Source organism: Dermacentor andersoni, chromosome 1, assembly GCF_023375885.2.
Source record: "Dermacentor andersoni chromosome 1, qqDerAnde1_hic_scaffold, whole genome shotgun sequence".
Lineage (NCBI taxonomy): Eukaryota > Metazoa > Arthropoda > Arachnida > Ixodida > Ixodidae > Dermacentor > Dermacentor andersoni.
The window spans coordinates 214,225,844-214,248,036 of record NC_092814.1 but is presented as its reverse complement, the minus strand read 5'-3'; the positions used below and the strand labels follow the sequence as shown (position 1 = coordinate 214,248,036).

Genomic DNA, 22,193 nt, shown 5'->3' with positions numbered 1-22,193 from the left:
TAAAACTAAATTTTATATGGACAGAATTATTGGCAATTGAAAGGGTTAAAAGCGAATAATGTTCTTTACACCTGGAATGAGGAAGCCCAACAGCATGATAAGTGTTGCGCACCACTGCAGAATGACACTGCCTGATGCTGCAACCTTCCGACCTTCAAAATAATAAAGAACAATGTGAGAAGCATCGTGAATAAGGTCACAGAATAGAAGCAACAGTTTTGGAACATGAGCTGGATGTTATAGTAATCGCCGACACCTGACATCATAAGGATACTCTCTACACAGAAGCTACACCCCTTCCTATGTATTAGTTAGAAAGGATTGTAATGCAAGTGGCGGTAGGGTTCCATTAAGGTTTTGTGAAAACACAGATTTTCCCATACTCTTATGTTGAGGGTGACATTGAAGCACTGTGGATTAAGACTATGCTGCACAACCACACAGTTTACATCGGTGGCATGTATAGGTCTCCACATGTCCCAGTTCAAGTACTTTCAAGTCTTCAATGCTTTATGGACAATAATTTGCATTATGATGATATCTTACTGCTACATAATTTTACTTTTACAGGAATTGACAGTAATAATTTTGCATGTGGAACCATAGAAATCTCTAGTTGTGAACAGTTATTGGGGCTTATTTTCTGCTACAGTTGAACCCAAATAACAATTTCACAAGAATCTACGCAAGTACTTCAGCTATCCTCGACTCTGCATTTGGAATCTTTTGCTCATACATGTGAACCTAGCGAGGTGTGTCAGACCATAAGAAGGTAGTATTGTCTTTAAACAAGTCCCCAAGCAGCTTTTGCCCTTCCTTCAAGAGCCTTGGTCTTAACTTCGCCACTGCTGACAATGTAGGTGCTCCAGAAACTCTAGAGGGCTCTGTTGAGTGGTTCACTGCGCTTTATCAATCAAATCACACTACAGATGACTTCTGGGAGTATTTCTTTAACTTAGTGATTCAGTGTATTTAACTTATACGGGTGTAATCATTTTTAAGTTTTCTGGAATTTTTAGAAATCATTCGTTGCAGATAACGTAATTCTAGTCCTTGAGCTGGATTATTTAGAGAGACGGACATTACTTGCAAGAGAAATCTAAACACGCAGTCAACTCGTTTTTAAAAATTGCTAATTAACTTCTTAAATACTTTACAGCACATAGTCAAATTTACAAATTGTAGCCGGCAAGTTTGGAAGGCGATATATCCACTAGAAATGAATTTCTACAATAACACCGTTTTGGAGATATGTGCCACCAAACTTGCCGTAAAAATGCATTGCTGTTCCACTTACTTTTATAACAAAACAACATTTTATGCATTGATGTGCAAAAGTAACTGAAATGCCCATGTGTTTATTTCGTCCCACACTTTGGGGAACATCTCAAAACAGGTGTCATCCTGGAGATTCATTTCAAGTGGATACGTCTTGCAAACTCACCGGCTACTATTCATAAATTGTAATACGTGCCGTAATGTAATTAATTAGAAAGCTCATCAGTGAATTTTCGTTAACTATATGAATACATGTTTCAATTTCTCATGCTACTAACCTCCATCTCCTCAAATAATCCAGCTCAAGGGCGAGAATTATGCTACCTGTCACAGGTGATTTTTTAAAATTATGGTTAACTTCACAATCATCACCCCATGTAAGTAAGTATAAGTTCATTTTTCAGGTTCAACTGGAGGGTTTTCTGGCAAAGATCCTCAGGCTACCAGAGAAATAATACAGGGAGAAGAAAGCTACAATGAAAGTGTAATATGTGCACGAATAACCCCAGAGTGCTTGTGATCACTTAGCAAAGATCGCAAGCAGCTTGTGGAAGACTCCAAACAAAAGTCTTTTTTTAACATCACAGTCCCTAGGTTCCTAAGCGAGGCACCTGACAAATTTTGGAGGTATGTCAATCCCATTCCCAAAATGCAACCTTCCACTGAAAGTTTCAATAACTACATCGGTTTACACTCCAGATACACCGAACACAATATCATCAACAGACAGGCTACCTATAACAGATGTTAAAATATCTGAACAAGGAGCAAGGAGTGTTTAATTGTTTATTAAATGTAAAGATAAAGAAAAGCCCAGGACTGAATAGTATAATAAATTTCTGTAATGGTACACCAAATGGGACTCAAAATACTTGGTTTTTACTTTCTGCTCCTCCCTTAGCAATGGTTCTTTTCCCAGGGCATGCAAGCAAGCAAGAACTTGTCCTTAAAAGTGGCAGTAAAAGAAAGCAAAACAAATTATCGACCAATCTCACTCGCAAGCACCCACACAAAGCTGGTCAAACACATTATGCTGAACATACCTTGACTTATAATAACATTACCATACATAATTTGTTAGCTGTTGTTGCAGCTTGGGTGGCGTTAGGGCAAACAATCCACCAAGCCCATCGACAAATATGTCAGGTAGTAGGAATGAAGGAAAAAGGGTTTATTGGCTTGGTTACATGGCTCCAGCTAGGAAAACCAACTCCATGCAGGAGCAAGTTAAACGTCAAGTTCACATCAGGACCCTCTGTCCTTACTGCCCAAGAAGTCTCTGCTTTTAATACCGTCGTTTTCCCTAGGCGAGTCAACTAGCGAATCTAAAGACTGTTTAGCAGCAAATCCCAATCATCGAATCCATTGTGATACCACTCCCATGCTCTCGCAACACTCCGCAGTAACACTGCCTCCGAAACCCTATGGTATGGAATATACGGCAGGATAGCAACCTGCGAATCCAAGGTCGTCGTCATTATTCGGTAGCATTTGATGTTGGCTCCCTCATCATTAGCTCAGGCTGTCAGGTAGTGGTGGGGGTAGTGGCCTTTTGTGGACCCGTCAACAGTTGGTGTCCAAGCTGCATTAACTTCTGGATAGGCACTGATGGATGGGGGGGGGGGGGGGGGGGTTGCCTTGTGGCAAATGTCTAATTAACGCCCTTGTGGTGCTGAGATGTAACACTGTCAACACGGCCTTCAGAAAGCCCTATACACTACCTCTCAGCTTATCTAATTAGTTCTGTACTTTTTGGAAATTATTAACTCTCGCAGCCATACGGACATAAGTTTCATAGATTTTACAAAAGCATTCAATGAGTTCTCTGGAGAAAAATTATGAAAAATAAAAATTATGGTTAAGAATGCTTCTCTTGTGCAATGACTTTTCTTATTTGCATGTTTGTGAACAGTACGCAGAGATGGAGGAAACAAAATCTAGACTTTCATTTGTATTCATCTGGGATACCTCAGTGTACTTGGCCCCATTCTATTTCTTCGAATTGTTTGTGATTTCCTGAACAACATAAAAGAGGGTACAGATCGCAGGCACCCTCTTTTAAGGCAATGCACCAACCAGGCTTTTTGCAGATGATTATACCTTACAGAGTAAAACAGAAACCCACAACAAACCGAGAAGTGTTACGACTGTAACTTGCAGAACAAAAATGGGGTGATGAATCCAAATTGAAGCTAAACCTAGTTAAAACAGTAATGATTGTTTCTAGAAAGAAAACACTCCTAGACTAACAGCATTGGTAATTATGAACTAAAGACAACTTCAATACAAGTTCTTAGGTATGCCATTTAACCCTGATCTGCAAAGGAATGACCATATAGATTATGTATGTGCTAAGGCTAACAGGCCAAGATGTATGCAATAAATTTGATGTAGTAGTTCTGCGGAAACTCGCAAGGTGGAGAGAAGTAATGAATAAAGGGAAAATCAGACATTCACCCGTTCATAGCAATTGCTACAAAGGAAACCCATACGGGTTCCTCGAAAGAAAAGCCTCAAAGTCCCGGACCAGGACGCATTTTTCTTCAACTATGAGGCTTTTCTTTCGAGGAACCCGTATGGGTTTCCTTCGTAGCAATTGCTACGAATGGGTGGATGTCTGATTTTCCCTTTATTCATAAGCAAGGTAATATCATCAGCAATTTAAGATGCAAAAGCAGTGAAAGAATTCTATACTGCCCTGTACAGTACCTAGAGCAGCCATCATACCTCCATTCGAAGTAGTAACGAACAGGTTAAAGAGGTTCCTTCTATAACTAGCGATGAAGTTAGAGGGGCCTTGCAAGACATGAACCGGGGAAAAGTGGCAGAAGATGGAATAACAGTTGATTTAATCAGATAGAGGTGATATAATGCTTGAAAAGCTTGCGGCCTTCATATGAAATGCCTCACAACTTCCAGGGTTCCAGAGAACTGGAAGAATGCCAACATTATACTAATCCACAAAAAGGGAGACGTCAAAGAATTGAAAATTTATAGGCCCATTAGTTTACTTCCAGTATTGCATAAAATATTCACCAAGACAATTTCCAATAGAATAAGTGCAACACTTCAGTCGACCAAGAGAACAGGCTGGCTTCAGGAAGAGGTATTCTATAATGGATCACATCCAAGTCATCAATCAGGTAATCCAGAAATCTGCAGAGCACAATCAACCTCTCTACATGGCTTTCATTGATTATGAAAAGGCATTTGATTCAGTAGAGATACCAGCACTCATAGAGGCATTACGTAATGAAGGAGTACAGGACGTTTACGTGAATATCTTGCAAAATATTTACAATGATTCCACAGCTACCTTGATTCTCCACAAGTAGAAAGATACCCATAAAGAAAGGGGTCAGGCAAGGAGTCACAATTTGTCCAATGCGTACTTGGAAGAAGTATTCAAGCTATTAAACTGGGAAGGCTAGAGAGTGAGGACCAACGGCGAATATCTCGACAACCTTCAGTTTGCAGATGACATTGTCCGGTTCAGCAACACTGGGGATGATTGAGTACCTTAACAGAGAGAGAGAGTGTAAGAGTGGGATTGAAGATTCATATGCAGAAAACAAAGGTAATGCTTAACAGCCTGGCAATGGAACAAGATTTCAGGATCGTCAGTCAGCCTCTAGAGTCTATGAAGGAGTATGTTTACCTAGGTCAATTACTCACAGGGGACCCTGATAATGAGAAGGAAATTTACAGAATAAAAATGGGTTGGAGTGCATATGGCAGACATCGTCAGATCCTGACTGGAAGCTTACCACTATCACTGAAAAAAAGGTGTACAATCAATGCATTCTGCAGATGTTAACATATGGGGCAGAAACTTGGAGATTGACTAAGAAGCTCGTAAACATGTTAAGGACCCTGCAAAGAGCGATGGAACCAAGAGCGTTAGGCGTAACGTTAAGAGACGGGAGGATAATGGTGTGTATCAGAGAGCAAATGGGGATAGCCGATATTCTAATTGACATTAAAAAAGAATGGTGCTGGGCAGGCCATGTAATGCGTAGGTTAGACAACTGACAGACTATTAGTAATACAGAATGGGCGCCAAGAGTGCAGTTGAGGATCGCGGAAAACTAGGTGGGGTGATGAAATTAGGAAATTCACAGGCAGAAGTTGGAATGAGTTGGCGCAGGACTGAAGTAAATGGAGATTGCAGGGATAGGCCTCCGTCCTGCAGTGGACATAAAATAGGCTGTGATGATGATGATGATGATGATGGCTAACAAAGCGTTGTGGGCACCTCAGGCATAGCTCATATCTTGCAAACAAAGAAATACAGAGCTTAGCCTACAGAACGCTCGTTAGACCAATCAGTGGGTATGTGAAGATAGTCTGGGATCCATACACAGCAAGCAATATCTCGAAACCTGAAAAAATCTAGTGTCTTGCCATCAGGTTCATGCTTAACAGCTACCACTGTTCGGATACCTCCTCTCTGGTTTGTATAAGTGCTAATCTTAATTCCTTACAATCAATCTAAGACTAAATACGAAAGACAAAAATACCTCTATCTTATAATTTATAATCATGTCCATGTGAACTGGCTCAATTATTTTGAGGTTCATTGCAATGAAGCCTCTAGACACCGACATTAAATATTCATCTTTGTTTTTGCTCACTGCGTCGACTGGTTTAAGTTGATTTTTTTCACTACGAATAATCAATGATTGGAATTCCCTTTCCAATGTGGCTGTATCATCCTATAAGTCGATGCACTTATATACTGCATTATTGGCTTTCTTGTATGTAAGAACTAGATAAGAAATAAAAGTACAAAGGGTTTCTCGATGAAGCTGTCATTTTGGTTGTTGGTGCTTCGCTTTTTTTACTGCAGTCATTTGTTTCTTCCTGGTTCTACTTTCATTGCTTTCTTTGCTTTACTGTCTATTTTGCTGGTACATGCATTTGTTAGCCAACCAGATACGACATACCATTTCCTGTTGATACAACCCTTGGTTTAGCTGTCGTTTGTAATATATACACGCATTCTTATTCACTTTTGACACTGTACAGGGCTGACAGTATTCGTAAATAAATAAATTTCATAACAGCAAATGACGCCTTAAAGCCATAGTCAGCATAACAACATTAGCTTCAACAGAGGAGTCTGGTACGCGCATTGATTTAGCGCAGCGCTTAACGAAACAGTATTGAAACATCGTTTAACCACTAAATTTGGTTCCTATGTAGGCAGTGAGATGCAGTTGCCACTGGCCAACGCAAACGGCGGGTAAATATGCAGTGCCAGTAAATGCAGCAACGACAGACACTAAGCTAGCTTTATAAATGCCAAGCACAGAGGCAAGTTGTTGCGAAGATCCTTTAAGAAAGCTTGACGCTACCAAACTCACTCGGTCAGACGGCTGTCAAGGTTTCCGACCCATATTCGTTTGTCGTCTGTCTCATGGGGTAATGGTTCCACAGGCAGCGGTATCCTGGCGTCCTTTGCACAAGCGAAAATCGAAACGTGATTATTAGACACACACACTACACGGAACAGGTGAACGAACCGTAGACATGCAAAAGCAGGAACACCGGAACGCGAACGACACAGCTATCGGAAGAGATGACCTATGGAAATGCCAATAAAATTCACATTCTCCTTACCATTTCTACTCAAGCTTTAAGTTCTTGTACAAACGTCATGCAACATCACTGCGGAAAAAGCGCAAACCCCTTCTGCTTTCCGTCGCGTTCACGCTAAACGCTAAACTACGCTCAACAAAAGCTGGCTCAAAGACGGAAACGGAACCAGCGGAAGCGCTGACGGAGTGACGGAACTAACGAGACGGAACTAGAGTGCAACAAAGAACGTCAAGCGGAAAGTCAGAGAGGTTGAAAGAATCTCATGGGTGGCGGCAATGGATAAGAAACCTGCCATGAGTAACTAGTTTAGAGGAAAAAACGAAATCAGATAAGAAACAATTTATGATAACTCAAAGGGAAGCTCATTACTGCTCATTACTTTTCGAAGCGAGATTGGGATGCCTTAGAACACGAGATTTAAGAAAGAAGAAGCATGTGCTTGCTGCGGTAAAGATAGGTAAACGATAGAGCATGTTTTATTAGAATGTGAAGACGTCTGCCCAGCGGTCGATTTAGGCAGCACTGGCTTCCTTGAAGGCCTTGGGTTCAGGGGAAAAGTAAAGTAAATTGGGCTCCCTGCAATGGTCAGGCGGCGCAGCGATCGGCTCAGCCGCCAGCGCCACCGTCCACCGGGTCACGACCTACTGGAACTCCAGACCTGCACAGATATCCGGATTCTATGGGAGCAGCTTGCGCCCACTTTCGTTCAACCGACGGCCGTAGGTGGCGCTTTTACAACCTGTTCGTCTGCTACGCGGTGGGCGGCTGTGCGGCGTTGTAATTAGTACGGCAGCTGTTGTGTTGTGACGACCTGCTTCTCTAGTTGACGATTTTTGCTAGCACAGTGACAGTGATGTCACAAGGCTTTGATCGGTCACTTGGCTCCAAAAGTTGACTGCCCGAACCTAAAAAATGTCGGAGCGTGTAGTCCGCTGCTCTCTAAAATAGCGTCAAATAGCAGCTCTTATTGCCTTTTTCAAGCAGATTATTATAAGTCACATTGTGTATAGAGTTCGCAACGTACACATCAGTTTCATTGTACACGTTGTAAAATTCGCGTCTGCACTCTTTAGAAACTTGAAGCCACCGTAATGTTCGACGACAGACCGATTACCACTCATTTTAACTCTTAAAACTTGTCTGTGAATGCGTCGCGAGTTGAAAAAGTGAATTACGTACACAGCTTCACTGCGTACGTATCTTAAGCACCACCGTTATGCTGCCGCCGTGCCACGCAGAAAAGCTAGCTTTACAGTTTGAAAAGAGTTCGGTGACACGATTTTTAAGGCCTGCAGTGCAGCACGTTTTAAAGCACTGGGATCGCTTAATTTTTTGCAAGCTTTCTGCTGAGCTAGACATCCAACGATATTATAAACAAGATATGCTCACCTTCCCTTGAAACAGAATCGATCAGCCTATTGCACATATCGGGCGGAGGACTTACTCGTGAATACTTTTACTATACTTTTACCAGATCATCTGCCTTTCACTACGGCGCACAGCAGTAAATCCTAATGTGATCTACGACATTAGGCTGTCTGTAATCAACTAAAGAAAGCTAGATTATTATGAATCTTTTAAAACGGAGGCTAGGAAAGGGAAATTTATGCCGTCGATCTAGCATTGCAGCGGCTACCTATGCTCGTTGTTTACATTTCTTGCACCGCTCCTCCTCTTCTAGTTTCACTATTCAAACGCAAAGCATTCGCAAATATGTCTTCTTTTGCATATTTGTGAATTTATTCATTTACCGCCAATACAAGCGCTTCGTGCCTGCCGAAATGGCAAGACAAGCGCTGCACAAATCGCCAAAGCAGACGACAGCAAACAGGTTATAACTAGCGCCACTCTGCTCGTACGTTCTTTCCCTAGCGGCAAAAGGGGCAAACTAGACCAGGCGTGCTGGAGGAGGGAGATCTGTGCAGGTCTGGAGTTCAGTAGGTCGTGCACCGGGTATGCAGTGATGCCACGGCTAGGGTGGCTAGAAGGGGAGGTGTGAATACCGGCGGCACAAACGTGACCCCACAGCGCACCGACGCCGCGGGGCGGCGCTGTTGACCAAGGCGGGGTCAACAGCGCAAGTGCAACAGAACTAATGTTGAATTCCAATGGCGGAGTCGGAGCAGCCGACGGACTCCGCGAGCAAGCACTCGACTCTGGCGTAGAGCAACGCCTCCAAATCCGCGAGCGGAACACGACCTGCGCCGCCGGAGCAAGGCGGAAGCGGAACTTCTATCTCCGAGTTACCCAGGATGCCTTGCGTGTTGTCATTTCCTTCCGCTGTTTGCTTCCAGCACCGCCGCACCGGTCACTTGTCTCTTCAGCGCCGTTCACCTGTTGTTTTTTTTAAAGTGCGGAATGGATATCTCGCCAAGCGTGCAGCAGCTTTTGCTTCCTCGCGAGTCGTGACCGGTGGCGCCTCCCAGCAGACAAACGTGGTAAAGGAAATACGTCACGCAGAGTTCCGGTCCACTCCGCCGATTTTGGCGGAGCATCTTTTCCTGCTCCACGGAGTGACTCCCGCTCTGAATCCCCTCTGACTCTCTCATTGGAACACCTTACTCCCGCCCTCGCTCTGTCATTGGAACAAACTTGCTCCGAAACGAGCAGAAAAACTTGCTCCGACTCCGCCATTGGAATTCAACATAAGTCGGACAGAAAGGGAGGGGGAGTCGGAACGCTCATCCATCAGGGAGCCAAACGGAAAAGAGTAAATTCACAATGTCAAGAGCATCTTTGGTTATCAGGTACAATGAGTGGGAAAGAAACTTGGCTGGGTGTTGCGTATTTGTGGACCGGAAAAAATTGCACAGAGAAGAATAAAGAGTTAGTGGAATGCATAAGCGCTGATATTAAGGGTTTCGGGAGTGGTGCTGAAATTGTCCTATTAGGTGACATGAATGCCCACATACAGGATTTAGATGGCTATACCGACAATAACGGGAAGTCAATGCTGGACCTTTGTGAGCAACATAACCTCGTGATCGTGAATACAGCGCCTAAGTGTGAAGGACAGGTCACGTGGGCAGTGGGAAACCAGCAATCAACCATTGATTACTGTCTGATGACAGAAGGAATTCATGATAAGTTGAGAGAAATGGTCATCGATGAGGAAGGGTTTAACAGCATAGGGAGTGACCATAAACGCATCATATTGAAAATGGGATATGCAGTTGGGAAAGAGAGCAAGGAGAGCAAAATGGCCAGTCCAAATTTGAACGCTGAACAAATAGCAAATACAATCACTAGAGTTGAGGAAGAACTTGGCAAATGGCCAAGTAAAGAGTGGGAATATGGTGAGCTTCTAAGTGTAATAACGACAGAAATACGGAAAGAGAAACAACATGTTCGTTGGAAAGGAAAAAAGAAACCAAAAAGCTGGTGGAACAAGGAGATACGAGAAGCGATCGCCGAACGACAGAAAGCATCTCGAGAGCACAGGCAGGCAAAGAAGGCGCAGTTGTCACAGGATGACGTAACTAGTAAATGGTAAATATACCGGGAGAAAAAGTCTATGGTTCAAATACTGGTGCAAGCAAAATTAAAAGGTGAAAGTGAACGTTGGTTGTCAGAAATACGTGAGAAAAAGAAGGCCGCACCTAGAATATTTTGGAACCACATAAAATTATTAGGCAGGAAGTCAACAACAATACAACCACATATCCTAGACGAAGATGAAAGCAGACTGGAAGGAGAAGCGGCAATAAATTACATCCGAAAAATAACAGCCGAATCTTTCCAAGGCAATGACGAGGTTGTATTTGAGGAAAAAAAGAGCATGAAAGAGACCCAGGAAAAGGAGCTGGTTCTGACAAATTTAAACTGGAAGAAAGCGGAAGAGAAAATTCCTAAGCGCACAGCCACAGGGCTAGACGAGGTTCCCGTTAAGCTGATAAATGAACTAGGACCAAAAAGTAAGGAAGCTCTGGTGAAAGCAATGGAAAAAACTTTAAAAGATAGACGGATACCAGAGTTGGCGACAAAGTAGAATGAATTTAATTTATAAAGGTAAGGGGGAGAAAGACAGAATTCACTCGTATAGACCGTTGACCATTACATCGGTAATATACAGGCTAGCAATGCAGGCAATCAAATTAAAGCTTCAAGCATGGACAGAGAATAATGGCATTTTGGGAGAGCTTCAGAATGGCTTCAGAATAGGTAGGCGTTTGGACGATAACTTGTTTGTTCTTACTCAGTGTATTGAAATATCAAAAGCAGAAAGCAGACCGTTGTATGTGGCCTTTTTAGACATTACAGGAGCCTACGACAACGTAGACCGCAACATCTTGTGGGATATTCTGGAAAGGGAAGGCTTAGGTAACGATTGTATACAGCTTTTGAGAGAGATTTACCTAGAAAATACCGTTTGCGTTGAATGGGAAGGGATGAGGAGCGCGGACAAAGTTCATATCAACAAGGGACTGAGGCAAGGGTGCCCTTTATCCCCGCTGCTGTTTATGATGTACATGGTGAGGATGGAGAGGGCGCTGGAAGGAAGTAATATCGGGTTTAATCTCTCATACAAACAGGCAGGTACAGTAATAGAGCAGCAACTCCCAGGTTTATTTTATGCGGACGACATTGTGTTGCTCGCTAACAAGCAAAGCGATTTGCAACGTCTGGCTAATATCTGTGGACAGGAAGGCAACAATTTAGGTTTGAAATTTAGTGTTAGAAAATCAGGTGTTATGGTATTCAATGAAAACAGTGAACAGACAGTGGAGATACAGGGCCAAGAAATACCTCGGGTAACAGAATATAGATACCTTGGTATATGGATAAACGAAGGCAATGGATATATGGAAACACAGGAAAAAACCATAACAGTCAAGGGGAAGAGAAATGCAGCCATAATGAAGCACAGAGCGCTATGGGGATACAATAGGTACGAGGTCCTCCGAGGTATGTGGAAAGGGGTAATGGTTCCAGGACTTACTTTTGGAAATGCGGTTGTTTGCTTTAAATCAGGGGTACAATCAGGACTCGACGGGAGCCAAAGGTCAGTGGGTCGCCTCGCATTGGGCGCTCACGGGAAGACTACAAATGAAACTGTGCAAGGGGATATGGGCTGGACTAGTTTTGAAGTGAGGGAAGCTCGCAGTAAAATTGAGTATGAAGAACGGCTGAGGAATATGGAAGAAAGTAAATGGGCTGGGAGAGTGTTCAGGTATCTGTACAGGCAAAACATTGATTCACAGTGGAGGAAAAGAACTAGGAAGCTTACCAGCAAGTATGCGGCCTGTGGGGTGGGCAACACAGCAACAAGGAAGGTCAAGCGGAAAGTCAGAGAGGCTGAATTAATCTCATGGGTGGCGGCAATGGAAAAGAAACCTGCCATGAGTAACTACTTAAGAGGAAAAAACGAAATCAGGAAGGAAACCATTTATGATAACTCAAAGGGAAGCTCATTACTTTTCGAAGCGAGATCGGGATGCCTTAGAACACGCACCTATAAAGCGAGATATAAGAAGGAAGAAGAAGCATGTGCTTGCTGCGGTAAAGCTAGGGAAACGACGGAGCATATTTTATTAGAATGTGAAGACGTCTACCCAGCGGTCGATTTAGGCACCACTGGCCTCCTTGAAGCCCTTGGGTTCAGCGGGAGCAGTGGTAAAGCAAACAGGTCCGCAATAGACATTAGTAAGAGGCGATTGGAGGATTCGTGGAAGTAGGGAAACGACAAAAGACGGAAACGTACAAAAGCACAATTCGCAATAGGGGATCAGAAAGTTTGGACGCGGTAGTTCATAGTGTTTTTTTTTTCTTTTTTCATTGGTTAACCTAGGTAGGATATTAAGCAGCATAGTAGCAAGAGCTTGGTGACGCAACCCACCGCCCCGTTCCAAAGGGGACGCTCATAACATCCATCCATCCATCCATCCATCCATCCATCCGGGTAAGCATGCAGCCGAAATGAGCGCCTCGCCAGCCTCGCGTCGGCTGCATCTCTACCACCGAAGTGAAAGTGAGCCCGTTTCGGTTATCCCGCGCTTTCTGCGAGCGTCAAAGAATGAATCTTTATCATGAAAACAATGTTATGTCAGCCCAAATCATTACTCCTGTGAAATTTTACGGGCCCAGTTCGCACTGTATCGAGATTCAAACGCGTTTTGTCTGTGCGCATTTCCTGAGCTGACTTTGGGTGTTAGGAGCTAGTGGGGCCTTCGAAATAATTTCGACCACTTCGGTTTCTTTAACGCGCACTGACATCATACGGCACACGGGCGCCTTGCATATCGCCTCCCTGAAAATGCGACCGTCGTCCTCGAGATCAACAGTCAATCACCCTATGCGTGCCGTAAGACCTGTAAACTGCAGACATTACCTGATAAAGTCTGGACGTATTTACAAACCACTTTTTGTCTGCGCTTGCAGACCTGTAGCATGTCATTTTGACGCTCATATAAGGAATTTACTATGATTGCAGACAGTGAAGCAACAGATCTGGTCATGAAATCGTTTATTTACAAGTGAGCAAAAAAATTTACCACACAAGGTTTTATTGTTTTCCGTTTCTTCTCACTGCTCTGCTGATTGACACCTTTAAGCAAAAAGTGAATCCTTGTGAGACAACAAGAACGTATAACTGAGGCTGTCAGGGTAGCAGAATGGTCTAGGCAACCAATCTTTGACATTTAACCAATTGACTGCAAAATCTCGGCCGCAGCTTCGGCATGCGAGCGTGTTACACTGAATTAAAAATTATGGGGTTCTACGCGCCAAAACCAATTTCTGATTATGAGGCACGCCGTAGTGAAGGGCTCCGGGAATTTTGACCACCTGGGGTTCTTTAACGTGCACCTAGATCTAAGTACACGGGTGTTCTCACATTTCGCCCCCATCGAAATGCGACCGCCGTGGTCGGAATTCGATCCCACGACCTCGTGCTCAGCGGCCCAACACCATAGCCACTGAGCAACCACGGCGGGTGTTACACTGAATAAACGAGTGAGCTTGTTTTCAAGGGCATTGTCCAGCTTATAGAACGATTCTGAGGGATATAAAAGGCCCTCTAGGTCCCACTCTTTGGATGCCTCTGGTGGAAGCTCTCTGTGGATATTACCTTTATGGTGCTTCGCAGTCTTCACAATGTGTGGGCAAAACACGCCTCTCGCCACATAACCTGCAATGTAATAAACTAGCCGTGCGTCGCTGCGGTGCTCAATATAACTTTGGTGGTCCACAGCATCTCGCCCGCGAATGACGGAATGTCGGGAGGAACACTCCAAAACAGGCGACGAGACCAACTGGCAGCGGAGGGCGCAGGCCAGCGCGGGAGTACCACGCCGTAATACCATAGAATAAAGAACAAACTTAGAGAAGGGAAACTGTACCTTCCACCGTGGTTCGAAAATAAGCAGCGGCAGCGCATGGAACTTACTTTGGGGGACGCCAGATGACGTTGCTCACTCCGGAAGCGGAAGTGCACATTTTTTTTTCAGGGCAAAATTCAATATGGCCGTTTTTTGCCGGTCGCGTACGCTGGTTCGCGCCGTGCTTGCCCTGCAGGCTATGCGGCATGCCTCAATGCCTTCGCTGCCGCGTAGCTGGTGCGTTCTAATTGCCAAGAGCCTCTACTGACGCCCATACAAACAAGCCACAAGTGAGTGAACAGAACGCGCGACTTTATTGGCAGAAGACAAGCAGTGTACATTCTCGTACAATAGCAGAAATAAAATTTGCATGTCGAGATACGCTGGAATCATTGACGCGAGCTCGTAAACGGCTCACCGTCGTCGTCGCACGTGGTGGTCAGGTTAACGAGCAACAACCAGCAGCGGAAACATATTGGACAGAGTGTGCCACTTGTTTGCAGCGACAGTCGCCGTTAAAAGTGCCCAAATTGCATTGCGAAGCAATCGGGAGACGCAGGCATCTGCTGCCGCAGCCTACACAGCGACATGGGCTACCCCAGATTTTAGCCGTTCACTCCTTTCCAACCTGCACGTTTCTTTTCTTTCGGGGGCCGCTAATGTGTGGCTCACACTTGGTGTCTCACTATGGACAAGTCGCTTTCGTGGGCATCGCCTCCACCAGCTACTTTTGCGGGCCTTTCCAACCATCTGGCTATCAACTTCATACGCATCGGACTATATAAGCACGTATGCTGGTCTCCGTTCATGCCTAATCGCGGCCGAGAAAGGCCAGAGGCACAATATGCCCATTGCTGCAGCAGGAAAGCGCGAACGGGGAGCACGAATCACGGTGCATGAAAATTGGGAGTCTATGTCGCTGTGCAGGCTGCAGGAGCGAATACTTACTTCGAGAGACTGCTTCCCAGTGCAACCGACCAGGCCGCAATATTCTAAAAACATAACACTGCGACCATAACCAAGTGACATAACAGCAAAATTAAACAGCAATCAGTCACCGCATGAGGTTCAGACAATACATTATACATTGGCGACGAACCATATGGCAACAGTGAGCATTCACATACACGGGTCTCTTAGGGTACATTGAGCTGCCTACCTACAGGCGTAGTGCCTGCCTTCGTCGCACGTGGTGGTCTACTAACGAGCAACAACCAGCAGCAGAAACAGATTGGACAGAGTGTCCCACCTGTTTGCGGCGACAGTCGCTGTTAAAGATGAGCAACTTGCAGTGCAAAGCAATCGGGTGACGCAGGCATCTGCTGCCGCAGCCTACACAGCGACATGGACTACCCATCATTTTAGCATTGACTCCTTTCCAGCCTGCATGTTTCTTTTCTTTTGGAGGCCGCTAATGTGTGGCTCACACTTGGTGTCCCACATTGTCTCAATATGGACAAGTCGCTTTCGTGGGCATCACCTTGATCAGCCACTTTTGCGGGCCTTTCCACCCAACTTCATACACGTCCGACCATGTAAGCACTTATGCTGGTCTCCGTTCATGCTTAATCGCGGCCGAGAAAGGCCAGAGGCACAATTTGCCCATGGCTGCAGCAGGAAAGGGTGAACGGGGAGCACGAATCACGGTGTGCGTAAATTGGGAGTCTATGTCGCTGTGCAGACTGCTCGATCAAATTCTTACTTCGAGAGGCTGCTTCCCAGTGCAACCGACCAGGCCGCAATATTCGAAAAACATAAAACTGCGACCGTAACCAAGTGACATAACAGCAAAATTAAACAGCAATCAGTCACCGCATGAGGTTCAGACAATACATTATACATTGGCTACGAACCATCTTACAGGCATAATGCTTGCCTTTGTCACATGTGGTGGTCTGGTAACGAGCGACAACCTGCGGTACAAACAGATTGGACAGAGCCTCGCACCTGTTTGAACCAACAGTTGCCGTTGAAGATGAGCAACTTCCATTGCGAAGCAATCAGGTGACGCAGGCATCTGTTGCCGCAACCAACACAGTGACATGGACTACCCAGCATTTTAGCGTTAACTCCTTTCCAACCTGCACATTTATTTTCTTTCGGGGGCCGCTATGTGTGGCTCACACTTTGTGTCCCACTTTGTCGCAATGTGGACAAGTCGCTTTTGTGGGCATCACCTTCGGCAGCCATTCTTCCAGGCCTTTCCACCCATACGGCTATCAACTTCATACACTTCGAACCATGTAAGCACATATGCTGGTCTCCGTTTTGAGCAAATCATGGCCGAGGTAGGCCACAAGCACAATTTGCCCATGGCTGCAGCAGGCCAGAACGAATGGGGCGCACCAGTTACGGTGTGTGTATACTGGGAGTCTATGTCGCTTTGCGGACTGCAGGAGCAAATGCTTACCTCGAGGGACTGCTTACCAATGCAACTGACCAGGCCCCCACATCTGAGAAACGTAACACAGTTACCACAACCAAGTGTGGCAGCAAAACCAGATTCTGCAATCAATCACTTCACTGTAGCTTGCACAAAGACCCAGGCTATCAAGGAAGAGGAGCAATCATCAACGAGACTAGGAATATGGAAAATGAGAAAGCTTGCATTCAAGAGAGAAGTCACTCTGCTCTGCAAGCATTGAAGGCTAAAAACATCAAGAAAAGTAAAATGGTGCATAGCACATGTGCATAGGTTAATGCAAGACGCATGCCGATGCTGCATCAGCTATTTCACGAGAGGAATTGCGCATGACAACATACACTAGAAGATACTGCTACAGATATGTTAGGCTGCTAGACAGTGACTGGTATTAAGTATCAGCGAAGAATCGGTTGACCTTTATATTTGGATGAGGATGAATGACCTCTAACAAAAATGGGCAATGAGAAAGCTTGCATTTATAGAAGAAAAATTACACTTGGCACAAACAGAATTAACATGGCTAGGAAGCTGATTAAAGGCAAACTGATGGAACTCAATCTTTTGGCCAGTGTCGTCCGTGCTTGGTCAGATGTTGCAGGTGCAGCTGAAGACGAAGAATTTCTAGAAAGTCCTTTTTGAGTTACCTGGATGACTCAGCCAAATGTCCGTGCTGGTGGAATGGTGGCTGAAGCTCTTTTCAGTCTCGACACAGTCCTCTGCAGACTTGATATCTCATTCATATTCTTCTGCATGTGCTTCTTTGTTCTTGGTGTAAAAGCCTTGCAAATTCGGCTCCAGCCCCTTCCTGTTGGCGCAGATTATCATCATCATCATCATCATCATCATGACCAACCTATTTTTATGTGCACTGCAGCACGGAGGCCTCTATGGAGGCCTCTCCCAGCGATCTCCAATTACCCCTGTCATGAAGATACTCTAAAGCTTTCAGGTACTAACTACCATCTGACGCCTTTGAATAGGCCACCGGAGGGCTTCACTGTTTTTAAATCCGTGCTTGACAATGGCTCTCTGGATCTCCGGGTTTTTCAAAAGTATCGCTAAGAATCTCGGGGTCAATTTTTGTACTATTTCCTGAAAGCTACAATATAAGCGCTGAATTCGTGGGCTCATAAACTGAGTGCGAAAATTGAAATTAAAAATCTACTGATTTCTACTGATTTTTCGCGAAAAAATCTACTACTATTTTTTAATGTGTCGTGGCAACCATAGAGTTTCCTACAAAAATAAATTTTTGTAGGAAACTCTATGGTGGAAACACTGCGGGTAAGTTGCAAATCACCGAGGCGGCCCAGGGCGGCCACTGGACGGAGACATGCTTTGGCGGCGCTCGTTTGAAACCTGTCGGACGTTCAAAATTGCGGTTTTAAGGCAATCGAAAACATCGAGGCCCATTTTGGACCAGCGATGCTTGAGAAAGGACGTCAAATTTACAACTAGAACCATGTATGGCGTGTCAAAGAAGTAAACAGCACAGACATCACAGCCAGGTGCTTAAGTTATGGTGTTTTAGGTGCCAAAACCACGATCTGATTAGGAGGCACGCCGTGGTGGGGGACTCCGGAATAATTTGGATCACCTGGAGTTCTTTAACGTTGACCTAAACCTACTTACACGGGTATTTCGGTATTTCGACTCCATCAAAATTCGCCCGCCGTGATGTGATCCCGCGACCTCGTGCTTAGCAGTCCAACACCATAGCCACTAAGCAACCACCGCAGGTCGCGAAATATTTGTCACAACAAAGCAAGCATGCTTACGACGTCGAACTCAAAGTGAGTTAACAAATCATCATGTTATGCCTCTTAAGTGAGCAAATACAGCTGTGGACGTCTTTGAACTGTCATTTGTTGTCGCTTCATTACTTGGAGCGTGCCTTAATTGCACCTCACAATTGTAGAGGTTAAGTAAGTTTATTTATTGATTTCTTTCTTTCTGTACATCAACAGAAATCGAAGCAAAAGCAAAAGGCTATACAGCCTGACAGAGGCTTTTGCTCCTAGATACAGTTCAGCAAGCAGGCATAAGCAGACATAAGATAATCATTGAACAATCTAAATTGTCTCTAGTTATTAATAAAAAAAATATCACAGAGTAAAGAAACAAGCAGATCGACATACATATATTGTGACAAGCAAAAAAAAAAAAAAAAGAAACAATGTGTGCTAAGAAATAAAACACTGTACATTGAGTAAGATAAAAAAAGTCAATACACATGGAGGTTGTAATCAACACTTAAACAGTAATTAAACATATTCAATGCAATTTTCAAGTAGAATTTGTTTAAACCTATTTTTGGAAATTTGTTTATTTAGGTCTAAAATGTTGCCAAGTTTATTAAGCAGACTGGGTATTTGATGCAGGATATGCTGCCGACCATAGGTAGTTCTGATTTTTGGTGTTCTTATACTTTGTGTACGGAGGCAATATTGAACACATCTAGAAGAACTGTACGTGGGGTATAGCTTATTATTTTGGATATGCAGAAAAAGCTTGAGATAAAAGATTTGGTTAGCTTGCAATATGACATGTTTTGTAAATAGCGGACGCGTGCTGAGACCTTGCGGCTGACCATAATATCCCTCAAATATTCGTAGTACCTTTTTTTGTAATGTGAGTAATGTGGTATAATTCTGTGCTGTCGTTGTGCCCCAAATCAACACGCAGTAACTAAGCCTGGAATAGAATAGCGTATAATATAGCGCTTTCTTGAGCCAAAGTGGTAATAATCGACTTAACCTGTACATAAATCCAACACTTTGGCTTAATTCTAATGCTAATTTATTTACGTGTTCATTCCAAGACAGGTCTTCCTGGAACCGTACGCCCAGAAATTTTTGAACCTTAACTTGCTGAAGCGTCTGGCCCTCGAAGGAAACATTTAAGCTTATTTAAGCTTTGCTTTCTTTCTCTGTTGACAAAGTGCCTCGAGCATATAGTCGTACGTGCTCGAATGTGAGAAGGCATTACCGCTGAAACATCATAGAGAGCAATCAGCTGAGACTAAAGAACGTGAAGACTGAACAAATATGCGCTAGCGTGCGCGAGAGAAATGCTAATTTTCGAATACTCGACGTGTGCTGCAGTGTACTCCAACCTTAGTTCTGTTGTTCTAACCGTGAGGAAACATCGGCATGAGTGAGCTCGGTTCCAGCATCCGCGTCTTGATGTTGGCGCGCAGGAAGAAGCACAGTGCGTACAAAGCTCCAGCGCGGAGCGCTTACGAACCTAGATTTGAGACGTAACCATTGCGCGTTTGTTTTGGAGCAAGACGAGCTAAACAACTATCTAAACCGATTTACAACAGCGGGAATCAGTTCACGCGTTTTTATGCAGTTGACCCTTTATTGTGCGTTTTTACGGATGCTGCTACTGGTTCTTTTTTATTTCTTTTTTCTTGTTTTTACATTTACGTCTTAGTTCATTTAAGAGAAATTCGCAAGACCGACACGAACCGCGACGATCCATCTTCAGCCGCCGCGTTGCTTCCCCCGGTTTTGAAGGGAAGGGGTACAATTTGATGGCAACATCCCCTTCGCGGTTGTGATAATCCTTAACGCAGCAGTATCTGCGCTTGTTCTTTTTGTTCACACTTCTCAAGAAGGAGGTGCCAAGAGGCCGCGGTGAATCCATTGGAAAATTGGAAAAGCAGGCTTTCAGACAGGCCTGAGTGCACCACGGACAATGGTGAAATTAAATTGTGAAATGACGGTGAAGGCCTCCCCGCGGATGCTCACCGCCGCTGCTAGGTGGCGCGACATGTACAGGCAAACTAAAGTCCCTTGATAATTTTAAAGTAGCGACACTCTTTGAACTCTGCCGCCGCCGCGCGACCTCCTCGCCTCCTCCTCGCCCCTTGAGCGTTCCCCCCGCGGCAACCAGTTTTGCCCCCGTTTTTCTGCACGACGATTGATCTCCCCGCCGTTGCCCTTGGAAACGCGCGGATCTTGAGTTTTGCTTGTGTTTTTCTTTTTCGTTCGCGCCATTTTCCTCCTGAGCACGGCTGGCTCGGCGCTTTAGCTCGGCGTAGCGAACGTTGTACGCTGTGTTTCCTGCTCTATGTGCTAGCGCTATGCCGGGCTGTTGCGCATATAACTGCAGCAAGAAGCTTGAAGATGGTTATGCCATTTTTATGATACCACAAGGAAAGCGTGACGGCTTGCGCAGGAAGCAGTGGCTGCATGACATTGGCCGAAAGAACTTTGTTCCGACAAAGAACAGCGTTGTTTGCGAGCTGAGGCGTCTTTCTTATAGCTAGTAGCAAAGCATCCCGTAATGCTGCATTTTTTTTTCATTCTTCCGGCCTGCTCACCAGCGTTTTTGTTGCGGTTGTCCTCAGTATGCTTAATATTCTGGGGCGGCTCCATCACCTCGCAAGTCGCTAACTGTTGTTATTCAGTCGGAAGTGCAGCATTATAGATTCTGCTTGGCGCCCTGAAAAAATTAGGGGCAATTATATCCGTGGTATTGCAGGTGATGAGCGTTAGCTAGTCAACATTGAGCTTTTTTTTAAGTTTTAAGGCGAAAGCCTTTAGATCTGTATGTTTCAAGGTCGCGTGGTAAACTGGAAGTATCACGTGACCCAAGGAAGGCCAGAGGTGACCCAAAGCATGTCCACCCCTGTATAAGAGAATGATTACCCAAGTTAATTACTGAATCATTAGTGATTGACATAAGGTGGATTAGGGAGGATTAAGGTTGATAAGAGTGTATTAAACAAGATTATGGTGGATTAGAGTGCATTAAGAAGGATTAAGATGCATGAACAAATATTAAGGTGGGTGGAGGAGGATTAAGGCGGAATATGGTGGATAAGGGTGAAGGGTTGATGAAAGGGTATTAAGACCGATTAGGATGAATTAACATGGATTAGGGAGGATTAAGGTGGATGAAGGGTGATTAATGTGGATTAAGGTGAATTAGGGTTGATTTCTGGCAGCAGCAGCGGAGAGGCCTGGCGCGCTATCTGAACCTGCTAAAAACTTTTTACAGATCCGCCTGATCAACTGTTTTCGGAGCCCCAACTGCTGCGCAGTCTCTGAAGTCACGCAAGATATCTTCCTTTGACGTCAGGAGCCACATCATTGCCGCTACGACGGAACCGCCAGGGGAGCCAAGGCATAAAAGGACGTCCCCACGAGCCTGCAGTCATTTCTGGCAGCAGCAGCGGAGAGGCCTGGCGCGCTATCTGAACCTGCTAAAAACTTTTTACAGATCCGCCTGATCAACTGTTTTCGGAGCCCCAACTGCTGCGCAGTCTCTGAAGTCACGCAAGATATCTTCCTTTGACGTCAGGAGCCACATCATTGCCGCTACGACGGAACCGCCAGGGGAGCCAAGGCATAAAAGGACGTCCCCACGAGCCTGCAGTCATTTCTGGCAGCAGCAGCGGAGAGGCCTGGCGCGCTATCTGAACCTGCTAAAAACTTTTTACAGGTTGGTTGTTTACACTTGCTGACTTATTTAGCAAACACTCATGTTAACGTACTCTGCCGCTGCTGCTGCCACGCTGATTCTCCTGCATTTTTTATGTTCCAAGTGCTCCTAGCCCTTGT

The 22,193-nt window shown here is 44.7% G+C and overlaps 1 protein-coding gene across 1 annotated transcript in view; it reads right to left on the bottom strand.

Annotated features, from left to right (window-relative positions):
* Positions 1 to 7,059, bottom strand: part of LOC126548127 (probable RNA-binding protein 18) — a 60,819-nt gene extending 53,760 nt beyond the window's left edge. The window contains exons 1-2 of the mRNA XM_050196242.3: positions 6,901 to 7,059; positions 6,645 to 6,736 (exon numbers count right to left, since the gene is read on the bottom strand). Of these exons, the coding sequence (XP_050052199.2) occupies positions 6,645 to 6,736; positions 6,901 to 6,903 (95 nt within the window). The 5' untranslated portion in view covers positions 6,904 to 7,059. The remainder of the gene's footprint in view (positions 1 to 6,644; positions 6,737 to 6,900) is intronic.
* Positions 7,060 to 22,193: the final 15,134 nt, after the last annotated feature.